Source organism: Pleurodeles waltl, chromosome 10, assembly GCF_031143425.1.
Source record: "Pleurodeles waltl isolate 20211129_DDA chromosome 10, aPleWal1.hap1.20221129, whole genome shotgun sequence".
NCBI lineage: Eukaryota > Metazoa > Chordata > Amphibia > Caudata > Salamandridae > Pleurodeles > Pleurodeles waltl.
This window is the reverse complement of record NC_090449.1, coordinates 841,123,690-841,137,613: the sequence shown is the minus strand read 5'-3', so window position 1 is coordinate 841,137,613 and position 13,924 is coordinate 841,123,690. Positions and strand designations below refer to the sequence as shown.

The following is a 13,924-nucleotide window of genomic DNA, read 5'->3' as shown; positions in this document are numbered from 1 at the left end:
GTGCTTGCCTGGTTGTGACAAATATCATCAGAGAAAGCGGTGATGAGTGTAACATGAAAGGAATGTAGAAAGAGTAATAAAAACATTGCATTAAAACAACAGCATTTTCTAAACAAAAACGGAGGCACGTTTCTTGAGTAATTATAAACAGCACTGCCAAAAAAGACATTAAAAGGAATGTAATGTTACTGGTTTAAATGTCATCTTAATATTTTGCTGATCCGAGTGTTTCTGAGAGAAACAAATTACGGTTTGAAACTAAGTGTGAAATAAGTACTTTACAGGATTTCATTTCTTGAGTGATGCATCATAGCTTGAACATCATTGATAGTCAAACATAATTAACTGGATATAAATAAATATTGTGAGCTGCATACACAAGATGGACCAAGTAATGAACCATGTACAATAAATATCATTTCATGAAACGTTAATTGTACATGCTATTAGACGGCTGGTGCGACAGTGTGGAGATGGGGTGCACTTGAAACTCAAAGTCAAGAATAACATAACAATAACTGCTAATTTGTGTTACTCTGTAACAACTTTGAATGCTCAAATAATTTATTTAAATTCATTTATGTGCAGTTTAACGAAGAGAAAAAGCTCAACAGAATTCAAGTTAATGCCTGCATGCTCTGGCTCTATTTGGCGGTGAGAAGAAATCTGCTTCAAATATGGTTTTAAAAATAGGGGAATACAGGTGTTGTGCTTCGATTTCCATCACCACATGGAAAGTTCGCCAAACCTAGAACAAAGGTAGAAAACACCGTTAATTTCCTATTAATATGGTTTATATACTGTAAACATAAATGTGGCACTTTTAACTGCAGATTTGATTTATGAAGCGCAGGTTTTATCACAAAATTCTAAAAAGGTTGAATTAGAGTTTTGCTCGCAAATTGTTCTGGCCGCCGGTGTGGCAATGTTGGCAATGAATACTGACAATGAAGTGTCCTCCACCTAAAAGGCAATCTCTGCCAATTTAGTGATGGAAATTCCAGAGGTGGATTTTGAAAATGTTGCCTAAAACTGTGTATTTGGCGGTGTTGCACAGCAGATTATGGTGCTACATTAACAGCTTACTGACAAATCAACATATTTTCTGTGATAAAGTTTCATAGAGTTAACTCTGCAGACACGGCAGTAGACCAGTCACCCTCAATTGATAACTCGCTGCACCACCATCTATGTCGGCTAGTGCTGCACAGTGACGGACCTGAATCCTGGGACGTTTGTGCCCTATTGGTTGGTTGGATGTCTGACATGGACAAAAAATTCAGCCACCAGAGGTGGAGAATCAGCATTGCCACATTCCTCAAGAACACACCCTGCGTTTCTCTTTGTTCTGCAATATATTTGTCTTGTAAACAGCATCACTTCTACTGTGGTCCATCATAATGTAACTTAGGCAAAGTTACTGGGTTTCATGACTAGGGCTGGCCAGATAAGCAAAGGTCTTTAGAACTGAAATGTTTTCTTTTTTCTCACTGATGGAGAAAACCTATTTTTTTGACAAAGAGACAAATGAATCTTCAGAAGTCATGAATATATTCTGTGTGGTCTTTATCAGTCTCTTTAGAGCATAAAAAAATAGTTTTTTTTAAAATATCTGTGAATGTAGTACAATATAAATACATGTGCAGATAATATACTAAAAACATTTTCAAAATCTTTCTCCAGTGAAACATTGTTAGCTAAATATGGCTAGCAGTTCAATACAGAGCAGCTCTCCATACAACAGGCCGCGCCAATGGATGCAAAATCATAGTTTACTCACCATAGCGACTTTTATCCAGGTACTTTCTATTAACCTAATTTCCCAACATATGACACATCCACTTACGGCAAAGCTTGCTTCTAGGAAAAGGAGACTACAGCTGGCGGTGGAGTGGCTAATGCCCAAGACAAAGCAACCTAAAGAGTCACCCTCTACAGTACCTGACATGCTTATCACAATTGCTGTGACCGAGAAGAATGTGAGAATCACTAATGGATAGGTCATGTTCATCTGGTATCATGAGGGCAGGAGACTACCTTAAAAAATGGAAGGGTGAAATACTCTAATCTATGCAGACAACAGTATAGTCAGAATGCTGCCTCACAGGCCATTTTTTGGCTAAAATGTTTGTTCTGGTGTCAGCAAAGTTGAAAGAACTCAGAGAAGCAGTTGCCAACATCTCTGAACCCAGGCCCCTACCCTACATGGAAGCAAGAATCCCACAGCTTGAACATCAAGCTACTCTCTTCAACAAAAAATGTGAGGATCTTAAGAAATATTTGAAGAGGGTAAAAGAATAGCAATCTTAAAAAGGTCCTGAAGGTAGAGGAACTAAAAAAGTGTTTTAAACAATATTCATTTTTTTTTCAGGATAAGACAAAGAAACATCCATATGAGCTTATATCGATGGATACTAAGGTGAAATGAAGTACAATGTCTCTGGAACTAAGTCAGATTAAAAGCTAAAAAAGAATGTAATTCATTTTGCTATCTATTACGAAATATAACAGGGTTAACACTAATGAATAGAGAATGAAAATTATATGTCAGTGTCAGGAAATATATGTTTTAGACAGTGGTGGGTAACTACGATGCATATTACTGGGATAGGAAGCCCAGGCAATCCATCCATTGACTGAAAACTTAAGGTTACAACCAATGTACTCAGGAGAAGACTGAAAAAGGGTCAAAGTTTTAAATTGTTTAAAAAAAGGAGGAACTTTATATTTCTCAGAAAGTGAAGTTTTCAGGCTGTAGGGATACTGGGAAAGGCAAAATTATCTTCGATTGGACTGAAGGATGAACCGGGCGATCAGGTATGAAGCAATTTAAATCTAATTTTCAATTTTTTTCTTTAAGTATGTACCCAAGAGGAATTCACATTAACACAGTAAAAAATCGAAAAGGTAAACCAGCTGCTAGATTCAACACTTGAACTTAAAGGAGCTTATTTTCAAGAGTGGAGCTTTTCAGTTAGCTGAATCTGAATTTAATGTTATATGCATAAATGAAGATGCACATATTAATCAAAAACCAGTCATTGACAAGATAGTCAACGTTTCCACAGCAGTGTCCATCTGCATTGACATCAACAGTTAGTCCAGTATCCGAGACAATGCACAAGAACGTCAAATTTTGGCCACCTATTAGCTAAGCAACAAAGTAGGCACTTTGTTTTGGTAAAACCCCAGGACAGTCATGTTGTAGTAATATTTAACTCAACCTATTCTTCTAATTCAAAACACAAGGATTTTCTGTACACAGCAGTTGGTAAAAACCTGTTCTACATAGACATTTGAACAGCAGAGATGAAAGTGCACCTCAATAAATCACTAGCAACATCAGCATGGACCAAGAGATGACAAGACACAAAGGCACAATGGACAGCCTTGGGCCACCTTTAAGCTTTTTTGACTGCAGCATCAAACCTACACTTTTTTGTATTTCCACAGAACATACTCACAGCTGTAAACATATTCATCAGCTCTTGTTTGCTGGAGGCAGTCACGAAAGGTACAATTGGCTAGATAATACTTCCTAACATCACATACGAAACAATCAACCTTTCATTCAGTCACCACAAGGGGAGGCCTATGCTTTGAAGCTGACAAAACATCACTTTGCTATCTGTGACAGAGACAAGTAGCTTGCTTTAGAGTCTGACACTTGTAATAAGGTGTACAGGATATCCATCATGTTTGTGATAGAGTATATATCTGCCAAAGTCCAAATCAGAATCTCAAAAGGCTTGAACAAAGATGCTTTAAAGGTGATTTTCAGTAACTCTATATTGTTATTGAGTCTATAGCCAGCTAAAAATATTATTCAATAACATCATCACAAATAAAGTACAGAGCATAAACAAAACCATAATGAAAAAGGTATCAAACAATTGGTAGTATGTCTAAATATCAACAACAAAAATATTGTAGTACCAATATATTGAGTCAAGAATATTGAGGCCAAAAATGCTGAATAGCTAAATACAGATTTATTATTCTTAACTTAACATCTATACACCTTGAAGATATACTTATCAAGATACATGCATGTGGAGTTACATAAAGTAAATCTGTACTTAAGTATATAAACACACCATCAATATTTTTTCCTTGTTTATTCGATAATTTGTTTAACAATATTCTGGTACCATGATACTTTGCAGGTGATATAAGGGTGAAGTACCAAAATATTCTTAGGCCTATCTTTAAAACCAGGGGCCATATGAAGTCACTAATCTAAAACAGTGTCTTCCTGCTAAGCCAGAAATAAAATTTGTATGAAAAGGGAAACAAGTGAGCCACACTTTGATATCTGAATGGAATGCAAAACAAATATGGGTTATGTCTGGTAAATTAAAAATAAAGATTTTGGCGAGTATTTTCATAGTGATGACAATATCTTGAATGAAAAAAAGATATTTCAGGAGATTGTGCTCAAGAGGACAGGATGAGCTGAAGAATAGGCAGCAAAAGGGAGAACAGTTATTTAGGAGGTCGGGAATAGAGATGTTCCAGTGGAGATTCCATCAGCAGATAGCAAGGGACCTGGGGCCAGATGTACGAAAGGGTTTTCCCCATACTATGTCTATGGGAAAATGTGTTTGTACCTATGGCCCCTGATGAGCATGTAAAAGGATCACATAAAAGTAAGATCCTACATAGATGAAGATAATGATGTATCTTTCTCTTGATTATGATACTAATGTAAATGAGGGCAATGGTGTGCAAGTTATGTACCCTATGCCCAGGGTAGCCAGTGACATTGGCATTCAGAGGAAAATATGATTGTCTCCAAGGGAAAAGGACTGGCCTTGAAGAAGAAGAAACCTGTCCATCGGAAAGAAATGAAGGAGGTAGATTTAAATCAAGAAAATATTGTTGCAGTGGATAAACTCAGGAAACCAATGAGGATTATGTGAGCCTAGCTCAGCACGTTCTTATTACATATCAGGAAAGTAGATTCATTCTAGGTTAATAAAGGGATATGTGCTTGTTTATCAAATGCATGGTGTGACAGCATTTTTATGTGCTATATTATTTGGCATGTTGCTAACAGAAGAGGGCACATTGTCAAGATATGACGAGACCACCAATGATTGCAAGGATGCTTCAGAGAGCACCATTGTTCATAATATTATTATTACCATCATTATTATTATTTTTTTTTTAGCTTTAGCGTATTTCTGATTTAACACTGATCACCAAGTTAATGTGCCTAAGATGGAGCAAAGAACCAGGTAGGCAGGATAGTTTGGGTGGTTACTGTTGTAATTGCTATTTTTTTTTAAAGCGTTGTAAGAAAAGGTTATTAAGTATGTTATGGTCCAATAAAGGAAGGGAAGTTCCAAAGTTCTGAAGCCATTGAGATCTCTAAAGGCAGAATGGAAAGCTAATGTTCAGAAAAAGAGGGGATTATGGCAGGGGTATAGTAATGGAATTTGGCTGCTATGAAAGGTGGTCGTCTTTTGTAGAAGGTGCAATAAGCAATGCTCAGCCAATTGAACAGCATGGGCAGTGCAGGCCCCCCCAGCCCAGCACCATCAGAATGTGCACTGTCTGATCTGCATACAGTGCACATTCCAATGGTGCTGTAGTGCCACGGTATTGGCCTTGGCTCCCTGAAGGGAGACAAGACCAATATCGTAGCACTGTCCCTGCCAGTCAGCCCGACAGGAACGTGTAATACAATGCTCCTGCCGGACAGCCTAGCAGGAACATTGTAATACACTTGGGGGGGTGCCACCAGTATGACTGCCTCTGTTTTCCCTTTAGCATCTTTGGGAAATGTCAGCACCCTTCTTTCTTTTTATGCCTCAAAAACTCCAACCAGGCAAGGTCACCCAGGGAGTACAGTGCATGCTCCAGCTGTTAGCATGTTTTGTGGATGCCAGTGTGAGCCTAGAATTAATTGACCACCACCTACTCTTAAAAAAAGTGTGTGCCCTACTAGATAGCAGTCAACTTGTTTCCCCATGATACACGCTCTATGACCCCCGTCTTATTCATATAGAAATGTCAGGCCCCAGAGACCAGCATTCCCTTTGTTTCTCCTTCTCAATATCAAATAAGAAGATAACATATATTGGAAAGCGCAGAGTTATGTATCATTTGCCGATGTTGTGGGACATGCTTTTCCCATATGATTTAAAACGGGGGTTTGGCCACCACTAATGAGCAGATTTGCAAGCAATATATAATTTTTCCAGAAAAGCTCCACAATGTAATTTAAACTAGCAACTTTTTAGAATGTATACTAGGGCTCTCGAAGGGTGCCTTTTTTCAAATACTCTCATCTCTTGATTAAAAGCTTTGAATTAGCATCCCATTCTACCTATACCCTTTCCATTTTATATTTATTACAAAAAAAAATTGCCCACACATGTACTGAGTTCCCTTATCTCACTTTCATTAACCTTTGATTCCCAAGTGTGACACAGTATTAGCCATATGCTAAAAGAACTGTGACTTCACCATGTATAAATAATTTTAATATGTACAGATTTCATATACACCAACATTTGTAGGTATCGAGATACTATAATGTAATCTCATTCCCTAGTCTACATTTTCATTTCCTTTGAAAAAACCCATGGTCAGATGAACCTTTTATTGTATACCTCACTTAGGAATGCTCAGTGACTCTCTTGTGGAGCTGCACAGCTTCCAATATGACAAAATATAATGCTATATCTTACCGGCTTCTCGGTAGATTTTCTGTGCTTTCCCGCCACCAAACATCGGAAAGCATTGTCTCTGGATTGGATCTTTTACCGTATCTGTTGTATTAAAGAAGAAATGTACAAGTCAAGTTTAAAATGTTCACCAAGCTTAAAAGGACATATATTGGGTGACCCTGAAAACACCCAGTTACATCTTAATAATACAAATATCTTCAAGAGTTATAGTTTATTAAGTCCACCAAGTGTTTACACTTTTAATTAATATAAGTAATCAACATGGATTGCCTTGTTATTCATTGTGTAAGCTATGGCAAATATGTCAAATCTTTTCATCATTAATGATCAACAACATAAAACATGACTTACATTAGAATTTTTTTTTAATTTACATTTTTAATAAGAGGCAGCAAAACCCAATGATTTTTCAAGAGGGCTAACTAGCAATTTATAGAAGGAAGAGCGAACTGAATTATGATTACATAGCAAAATACAGATATTAAATGGCATTAAAAAGGTATTTGTGTAGCTGTAGTATGTCTAGATTTGTTCCTGAGGTTTTGGTAAGAGAACTATTTCTATTACTTTATTGTCCAACTACATATGTGGTAGAATGAGCTTGTTGAATACTTCATAATTCATTTACATGAGTATAATCTAATTATGTAATGTTATTTGTGCATCTTCATGCAGGGATTTATGGAGTTGCATGTGAAATATGCAAGGCTATATCAGAGACAAAATGTCTTCACATATAATTTATAGAAATAAGCTGAAGAAACCTGAATTGAAGAACTTTATAAGAAAAGACAAAAAAGAGAATAATGGAACACTTGTAACATCAAGTGAAAAAGGTAACTTGTTCACATAATTCATTATTGACATATCATTGCTGTATTGTTGCTGACCATAGATTTCAAGTTATTTTATAAACTCTTAGCATCTTGTGTGAGGAAGGTAAACCTTAGTGGTGAGTAATATCTATTTCATTTTTATATTTGGCAGCCCGTTTTGATAGGGCAATACCTTATTAACAGTAGCAGATAAGGCACAACACAATGTAACTCTTGCTATGGTACTTATAGATGCCGAAAGGGATTTTGAAAATATCTCCTATGAATTTATTTGGGTTGTGTTATGAAAATGTCAGATTTGAGATAAAATTATAAAAGTTTTTCAATTCCTATATAGTAAAACAAAAGAATTAGGTGGTTAATGACATCTCTCAAAGAGCATTTGGATTATTAGGGACATGTTACATGTCTATCCCCTGCCTCCTGCCCTTTCAATTACTATACAGAGCCATAAACAATAATTAGTAGGAATGAGACCCAATAAAAAAAAGCTTAATGTAATGAAACCACACTCAAAATTGCAATGCACAAGGGTGCTACATATTTATAATACTGATTCAAAAGTTTGAAAGGTTATAGATAACCTAATAAATGGATATGAATGAGTTTTCTGCTGGACCAGCAGGTGGAATCACTGTTTTCGCCCGCTGACCCAGCAGAAAACACCTAATAGGGCGGATAGACTAAAGTCGTAATGAGGGCCTGAATAATTTCAAATACTTAGAAAGGATTTTTAAGCATATGTTTGCCCTTCTTAAAATGTGGAATTGGAATAGTTTATTAAAATAAATCCGGTTAAAATGATCATTCTGGCCCATAGTCCTGATTTGTGTCATGTGCTACTGCTAATGATGTAACAAACAGGTTGAAATGGTGGACTAATAAACATCAACTGATTTATATGATAAGTGAGTATATGCAAACAAGCAAATCTCAAACATGCTGGATATGACTAAATATAAAATATTTTTACTAGGAGGAACATTTGATATGATTAGGCATAAATATGAACCTACTAGCAAAGAGAAACAAATCTGTAATATTTTTATATGGAACCACAGTAAGTAACAACATATTTTTGTAAAATGTTTCTCATACAGTTTTCTGATAGAAGATGTGGATAGAAGATTCGGTGGATTTATATCAATTTATTCATAACTAATAGAAAAATTTACATGTTTTTTCAATTTTTTTGTTTACTATTATCAGGAAGCTACTCAGTCATGACAAAAATATAAAGGTGAAATTAAAGAGCCAATGAATTGGAAACATTTCAGAAGAATTATACAGTTGTCTTTGAAGAATGACAACAGTTAACTGTACCTAATCAGGATAACATTTTCCTTTTATTAGCGAGAGATGCACATTGGAGAAAATAAACAAGGAAGGGAATAAGTGAGAAGGGGAATCAGAATTTTAGGAAAAAATCTTTGCTTAAGGGGGCATTGAGAAAATCAACCTACTTAAGTTTGCCTAGAGCAGAAAAAAAGGACAGGATTAATGGGAAAACAGAGAGATGTATATAAGCCCCTGGGGCTAATGGGGGTTCTGAAACAGACCCCCTTTACATTATTTTGTATTTGCCGGGGGGGGTGGTGATCCCTGGGTTGGGGGTGCCACAGGGCCCCCCTGCACCCTACTGCTTGACTGACCTGGGGAGGTGGTGGTCCCCAGGGCTGTGAGGGGGGCCAGAGTGCCCCTGCACTTAATTTCTTGAATGCCCCCCGGGGGTGGTGGTCCCCAGACACAGAGGGCTGCACGGTCCCCCGCTCATATTTCAATATTCGCCCCAGTGAGGTGGCGGTCCCTGGGGCTCTAGGGGAGGGAAATGGGCCTCTCCCACTTAAAAAACAAAAAAGCATTTTGACCCGGGGTGGTGGGTTCCGAGGCACAGGTGGCCACACAACCCCATGCTCACATTACTTAATTGCCCAGGGGAGGTGGTGGTCCCCAGGGCCTATTAGAGCCCAAGGAGGGGGGCCCCATGCACCCCCTCCTCTATTAAGCCACAAATGCCCCCAGGACCTGGCCCACCTGGGGACAAAAAAAATAATGAAAGCGTGGAAGACCATGTTTAAAAAAAACAAATCTCAGAAATATCTGTGGATCCATCCGTGGAATTTTCCGATTAAAAAAGAAAAAATGCTTTTTAGCCCGGGCCAGGGGCCTCAGGTACCCCAGCACCAGAGCTAAGGGGTCAGGGTGACTGTACCCTGGCCCCCTTTCTTTTTGTTTTGCTTATAGACTCGAGTGAAGCCAAGTCTTAAGATGGCTGCCAACACTTTCTTGTTGAAGTGTTGGCAGACAAGCAGATATAGGCACGGGGTCAGTTGGATCTGCACAGGATCCGTGTCACTAGATAAGTATATTTTTTGGCCTTACATTACTCCAAAACTACTGAACAGATTTGCACCAAACCACAAAAAGAGTAATCTGTGGAACAGAATCTAGGTTCTTGCCAAATTTGGCATACTTCTGTTCAGTGGTTCAGGCTGTAGGTGTGCCTAAAGGTCCTATGGAAAAATGAACAGGGAGAACGTGATTTGGGTCCCCCCTTTTTCTCAGCCCCCCATTGACAAATCACCCTGAAACTTTTAAGACAGAAGCTGAACTGACCAAAGTATACGTTTTGAAAATTTTGTAAAGATTCTTCTAGCTCTGACAAAGTTGTAGGCAAAACAAAAAAGCTCAGACTCTGGAAACTAGGTCTTTACTATGTCTACCTAGTGGCATCTGCCACTAGGTTAAAATATATATAGATATATATCTAGAGATATATATCTATATATATATAATTTATTTTTACAAATTAGGCACTGGGTTGAAGTGGAGAAGAGAGCCACGGAGCACCTTACAAAGTCATATGTAATTCCCCCTAATGTCTAACCAATATGAAAATAGTGGCTGGCCAGAAAAAGGACTAGTACCATCATTGTAATTCTAGTTCCCCATCACTGGTAGCCATAATCATCTTCATATGTACTTAATATCAGCATATGTACAGAATCTCTGAACATGTGCTTTGAAACACATATCCCTTTCAGAATTCCAAAAGAAATTGGATTACCTTAACTGTAATTCATATCATACGCACATTTTAATAAATCATAATTAAAAAAGCACAAAAGGTGCTCTTAAAAGCAAATAGGAAAAAAATTAACTGATGTGCGAATAACCTAGGGCGAATAACCAGTGCTAAGTGCCCAAAACCCTTAGTTCATTTTATACAGGAAAGAGATAATATAAACATTAGGTAGGAGAAAGGACCAAAATGTAATTTTTTACTCTGGGGTCTCAATAGAACAGCAGGCTTATGCACTTGAAAATGGATGTTGGGAATCCAGGAAAAAGGCAAGAAAAGAAGAACCAAATGTTCAAGTTCAAGTTAAAGTTTAAGTTTATTGATACAGTTAATTAAAACCATCGCAATTTCCAAAATACATAATGACATAAAACTTTGCCTTCTCATTATGTTAATGGACACCCGTAAAAACATAAAAGCTTAAAACTAAAACATGGAATGGTAAAGAGTTGTGCATAACTAAAATGTTCTCCACTGATTCCAAAACCTGGTCTTAAACTTTACTTTAGGACTTTCTTGCTCCCTTACGACCATTGTAATAGTAGATGAGTGAAGCTGAGAGAGCATCTTAAATAGTACCTAGGGCTGTTTCCTGGCTGGAACAAAACTTTCAGAGCTTTACTAGTCATAAAATGATGGCCCTTGCACACTTGGCTTCAACTTTGTTCACTAATTCTTTCTGGGCCTGTACCAAGAATTTGGTCCCTACACAAGAAAACGGGATTGAAAGTCCGCTAAGCCAGCTAATAATGGCCGGTCTACATGAGCATATGTTCAGTGTCTTAAAAATGTTTTTCAGATAAAATATTCTGTGGTTTCAGGCACACACAAAAAATATGTTCTAATGACTCTTTACTGTACCCACACAGTCGACAGGAGTATGTCATGTCCTGCTGTTTCCATGAAGGGACCATATCCTTCGTTTCCATCAACCCAAAGCGGATAAGCATGAACCGATGTTTCAGCGACTGGTTGAAGGTTGCTGCTAGATATTCCTGTGTCCGTAAGGTTTTGTATGATGTTATTATAATCCAGGCGTGCTGTCTACTTGCCAGTTTTTGTTTGTCAGAATTTAAAGATTTCTTCTTAGTGACAGCGTTTGCCTTTCGAAAAAACTACTTTTTGTCTGAGTTCAGGTCCCAGGCCTCTAGCAAACCTAGTGCTATAATGCAGCTATTTAAGTGATGACCACAGGTGCTTTTATCATTATGACGCTGTTGCTCCTCAATTTCCATCCAACATAGGTTGTTTAGTGTACCAGTCTCAGCTGCACACATCCTCCAGCATAGTTTAAGGAAGGCACATCTCCTCTGAAATTCATAGTTTTTCAGACCCAATTCTAAACGAACCTGAGTTGGAGATTCTGGTCGTGGTATCCGAAAAACTGTTTTGCAAGCCTTTGTCTGGACTCGATTGATAGAAACTGCCTCCTTCCCTAGCATGATTTTGGCGCCATAAGTGGTGGTGGGCATTAGCCGCGCTGCCATGACAGAAGGCAGGTGAGTGTATGAAGTGCAGCTCAGTTTTTGTTTTAGAACTTTAAAGCCATAGGTCAATGAGAGAACTTTTGCTTGAGTGACAGCAAGCTGCGGCTTGAAAGACAAGAGACGGTCCATAGTGAATCCCAAGTACTTATATGTGGGTGCAACCTCCACCCGGGATCCATTTATGAACCATGAAGCAGATTTAAACTTCCTGTCAACTAGGCGGACAACCTTAGTTTTACTCAAATTCAATTCTAGGCCTTGTATTGTTATATAAGTATAAAATGCATCAATGCTATGCTGTAGCCCAACAGGTGTTTGGCTGAGTAGAACTATGTCATCTGCGTACTGTAGCCATACAATTCCTTTCTTGGCCAACACTGGCGGATGGCTATTTACAGGAGCTAGAGCCTTGGCTAGGTCTGCAAGATATAAGTTGAACAGCGTGGGAGCCAATACACACCCTTGTTTAAGTCCTTTTGCTGTTAATGTTCTGTTGGTGAGGTGGCTTCCCTCTACGATTTTTACTTGCGCCCAAGTACCTGTGTACAAGTCCATCATTGCGCCAAGAATGCCGCATGGTAGGCCCCAACCTTTCAGTTTCTCCCATAGGCTGGTTCTTGGTACGCAATCAAAAGCTGCCTTTAGATCAATAAAGCAAGCAAGTAACCTTTTTTTCTTAAGCCTGGATTTGTTTCCCAGCAGAGCCAGGGTTGTCAGGTTGGTGGAAGCACCCATACCAGCTCTGAAACCTGTCTGGCGTTGTGGAATTAGTTGTCTGTCATGAATCCATTCTGCTAGTTGTTGCAGTAGACAGGATGCGTAGAGTTTTGCTTCCACATCTATCAATGCAATTAGCCTGTAGTTTGAAGGATTTGCGGGGTTACCTGCTTTGTATATAGGGTGGATAATGCTGCCTTTCCATGCATCTGGAAGACCCGTAGTGCCTCGTAGATCGTTAAAAAGCAACGCCAAATAGTGCACCCCGAATGAAGAGTCTCCTCTAAACAAGGCGTTCGGAATACCGTTCTGACCAGCTGCCCCTTCCATTTTTTGTTTCTTGATAAGGTTTATCAGCATTTCTATGTCAATGGTCATTAATGCGTGCTTTCCTTTGTTTCTGTTTGGGGATGAGTCTGTTTGCGTTGTTACTCTGAAGCCAAAATGAATCTTGCTTAAGTCGTTGGCTATCTGTGTGGCCTCCTCCTTCACATGGTGCTCTGGAAGTGAGAACATTGTCTGTATGTGGGCTTCCCATGTGGCTGCATCGATACCTGCATTCGTGTGTCGATTTCTTCCCTTAGTAAGTCCATTTATTAGTTCCCAGAACTTTTTGTTATTTTTCTGTTTGTTGGACATAAGCTGCTTGGTCCACAGATCCTCGTGATAACTCTGTTTTGCCATCCAGCAGTTTTTCTTATATTTGGCTCTTTGTTCAGAAAGCCTTGTGTCATCAGATTTCCTCCCCCAGTGTACGTCCTTTAGGACTTCTTTTAATTCTCTAGAGACTTGATTTTTCTGATTGCGCAATGTCCTGTTGCACCATGACTTCTCTTCTCTTCTGTGCGACTCTTGACTTTATTTTTTGACTCTATGACCTTAATTCGGAGACGTTTTTTGATGGAAAATGTATTTATTAAGGAGTCACACAAGTACATCCAAGCGATCACTCGTTCTCCTTGGGGGGTGGGCTTCTAGTTCCTGCACTCTTAGCAACTCTTTGAGCTCTTTAGTTGTGCCTGCACTGTGGTACACTTCTTCCATTACTTTGTCGAGTCCCGGCCCCTTCCATTTCAGTTTTTTTGTATCATAAGTCACTGGGGC

At 38.5% G+C, this 13,924-nt stretch overlaps 1 protein-coding gene across 1 annotated transcript in view; it reads right to left on the bottom strand.

The window, feature by feature from the left end:
• Nucleotides 1-525: 525 nt before the first annotated feature.
• The window catches only part of NPY (neuropeptide Y), a 40,188-nt gene continuing 26,789 nt past the window's right edge, over nt 526-13,924 (bottom strand). The window contains exons 3-4 of the mRNA XM_069211518.1: nt 6,699-6,779; nt 526-748 (exon numbers count right to left, since the gene is read on the bottom strand). Coding sequence (XP_069067619.1) covers nt 724-748; nt 6,699-6,779 — 106 coding nt within the window. The 3' untranslated portion in view covers nt 526-723. The remainder of the gene's footprint in view (nt 749-6,698; nt 6,780-13,924) is intronic.